The following is a 1,497-nucleotide window of genomic DNA, read 5'->3' as shown; positions in this document are numbered from 1 at the left end:
CATGTAACTATGTAAGATAAAATTAACATGGTGTAACCACAGACCATGATTCAATCAGTCAACGGCAAGGCCGTCGAGCCGAGCAGCATCGGCACGAACATGTTGCCCAGGCCTGTAGCACTCTAGCAACATTGATGGGGCCGACAAGCTGACAGCGGCCAAGTGGTGTTGTTTCGACGCCATAGCTCTTGTCAAACATTCCGTCGAGCAAGTCAGGTGCACAGAAGATTCAGCCGCGGGCAATTTGTACAGACACCACTTGACAGTGGCTTACGGTAGCGGCGGACGCCATGGCGGTGGATGGAGTTGCCGGAGTATACCGTGTGGGGATTTGTAGGCACGGAAGGGATCGCCAAAGTGACAGCCGTAGCCAGCAGTTAGGACGCAGTGCTACCGTGCAAACTAACCTTCCATCTCATATCCGGCGCTGTCAAGGCACGGCTACCGGAGATCGACCACCTGGTGGGCATTGCTGTTGAGGGAATGTCAAAATCGAGCACTGGGAAACAAGAACAGTCGACGGAGCAAAGAATTTAGGCAAATCAGAGAGATTTCTGAGATTTCTCTTAGCAACAAAGATTACATCGACACCATTAGCCGAACAACGAACACTGTTACATACTCCCTCTGTAAACTAATATAAAAGTGTTTAGATCACTAAAATAGTAATTTAAACGCTCTTATATTAGTTTACGGAGGGAGTAGCATTTAACAGCCTACAGCAAACCTATGCATGTTTCTAAGCCTTGGTGGCCTTCTTCGGGGACTTGGTCGCCTTCTTGGGAGACTTGGGCTCCTTGCCCTCCTTCTCCGCCGTCTTCTTGGGGAGCAGCACAGGGTTGATCTTGGGGATCACGCCGCCGTGCGCGATGGTGACGCCGGCCAACAGCTTTCCGAGCTCCTCGTCGTTCCGGACGGCGAGCAGCAGGTGGCGCGGGATGATGCGGCTCTTCTTGTTGTCCTTGGCGGCGTTCCCGGCGAGCTCCAGCAGCTCAGCGGCGAGGTACTCGAGGACGGCGGCGAGGTAGACGGGGGCGCCGGTGCCGACGCGCTGGGCGTAGCGGCCCTTCTTGAGGTAGCGCCCGATGCGGCCGACGGGGAACTGCAGCCCGGCCTTGACGGACCGCGTCACCGACTTCTTCCTAGGGCCGCCGGCCTTGCGCCCGGCCGCGCCCTTCTTCCCCTTCGCTGCAGCGCCTGAGACCTCCATTGCTAAACGACGGCGGTTTTGGAGAAAAGCTGGAAGGGGGCAGAGAGATTTGGTGATGGTGGATTGCGGGGTGAGTTGGTGAAAATGGAGCAGAGGAGGCAGAGTATTTAAACGACGCGGGGAGACGGTGGTGGGCCCGTCGATCCGCGTGCGCGCGCATCGGACGGTTGGATCCAGAGCGGAATGGACGGCCGCGATGGCCAAACTACCCTAGGCGTCTCGGATCGGTGAATGAAGGAGAAAGTGATAATGATAAGGTTGGAATAGTACTAGTATTAAATTCCGAC

The 1,497-nt window shown here is 55.8% G+C and overlaps 1 protein-coding gene across 1 annotated transcript; it reads right to left on the bottom strand.

Annotated features, from left to right (window-relative positions):
• Positions 1-535: 535 nt before the first annotated feature.
• Positions 536-1,284, bottom strand: LOC119290793 (histone H2A-like). The gene is made up of 2 exons (XM_037569442.1): positions 703-1,284; positions 536-619 (listed from the first exon to the last, which is right to left on the bottom strand). Exon 1 carries the CDS (start codon positions 1,208-1,210, stop codon positions 740-742), a length of 471 nt encoding a protein of 156 aa, XP_037425339.1. The 5' UTR covers positions 1,211-1,284; the 3' UTR covers positions 536-619; positions 703-739.
• Between the last annotated feature and the right edge of the window lie 213 nt (positions 1,285-1,497).

This window comes from Triticum dicoccoides, chromosome 4B, assembly GCF_002162155.2.
Source record: "Triticum dicoccoides isolate Atlit2015 ecotype Zavitan chromosome 4B, WEW_v2.0, whole genome shotgun sequence".
NCBI lineage: Eukaryota > Viridiplantae > Streptophyta > Magnoliopsida > Poales > Poaceae > Triticum > Triticum dicoccoides.
This window is presented reverse-complemented; position numbering and strand designations above follow the sequence as displayed.

What these genes read in the sequence shown, in the direction of transcription:
- LOC119290793 (XM_037569442.1), bottom strand. Translation starts at nt 1,210, where the DNA reads ATGGAGGTCTCAGGCGCTGCAGCGAAGGGGAAGAAGGGCGCGGCCGGG.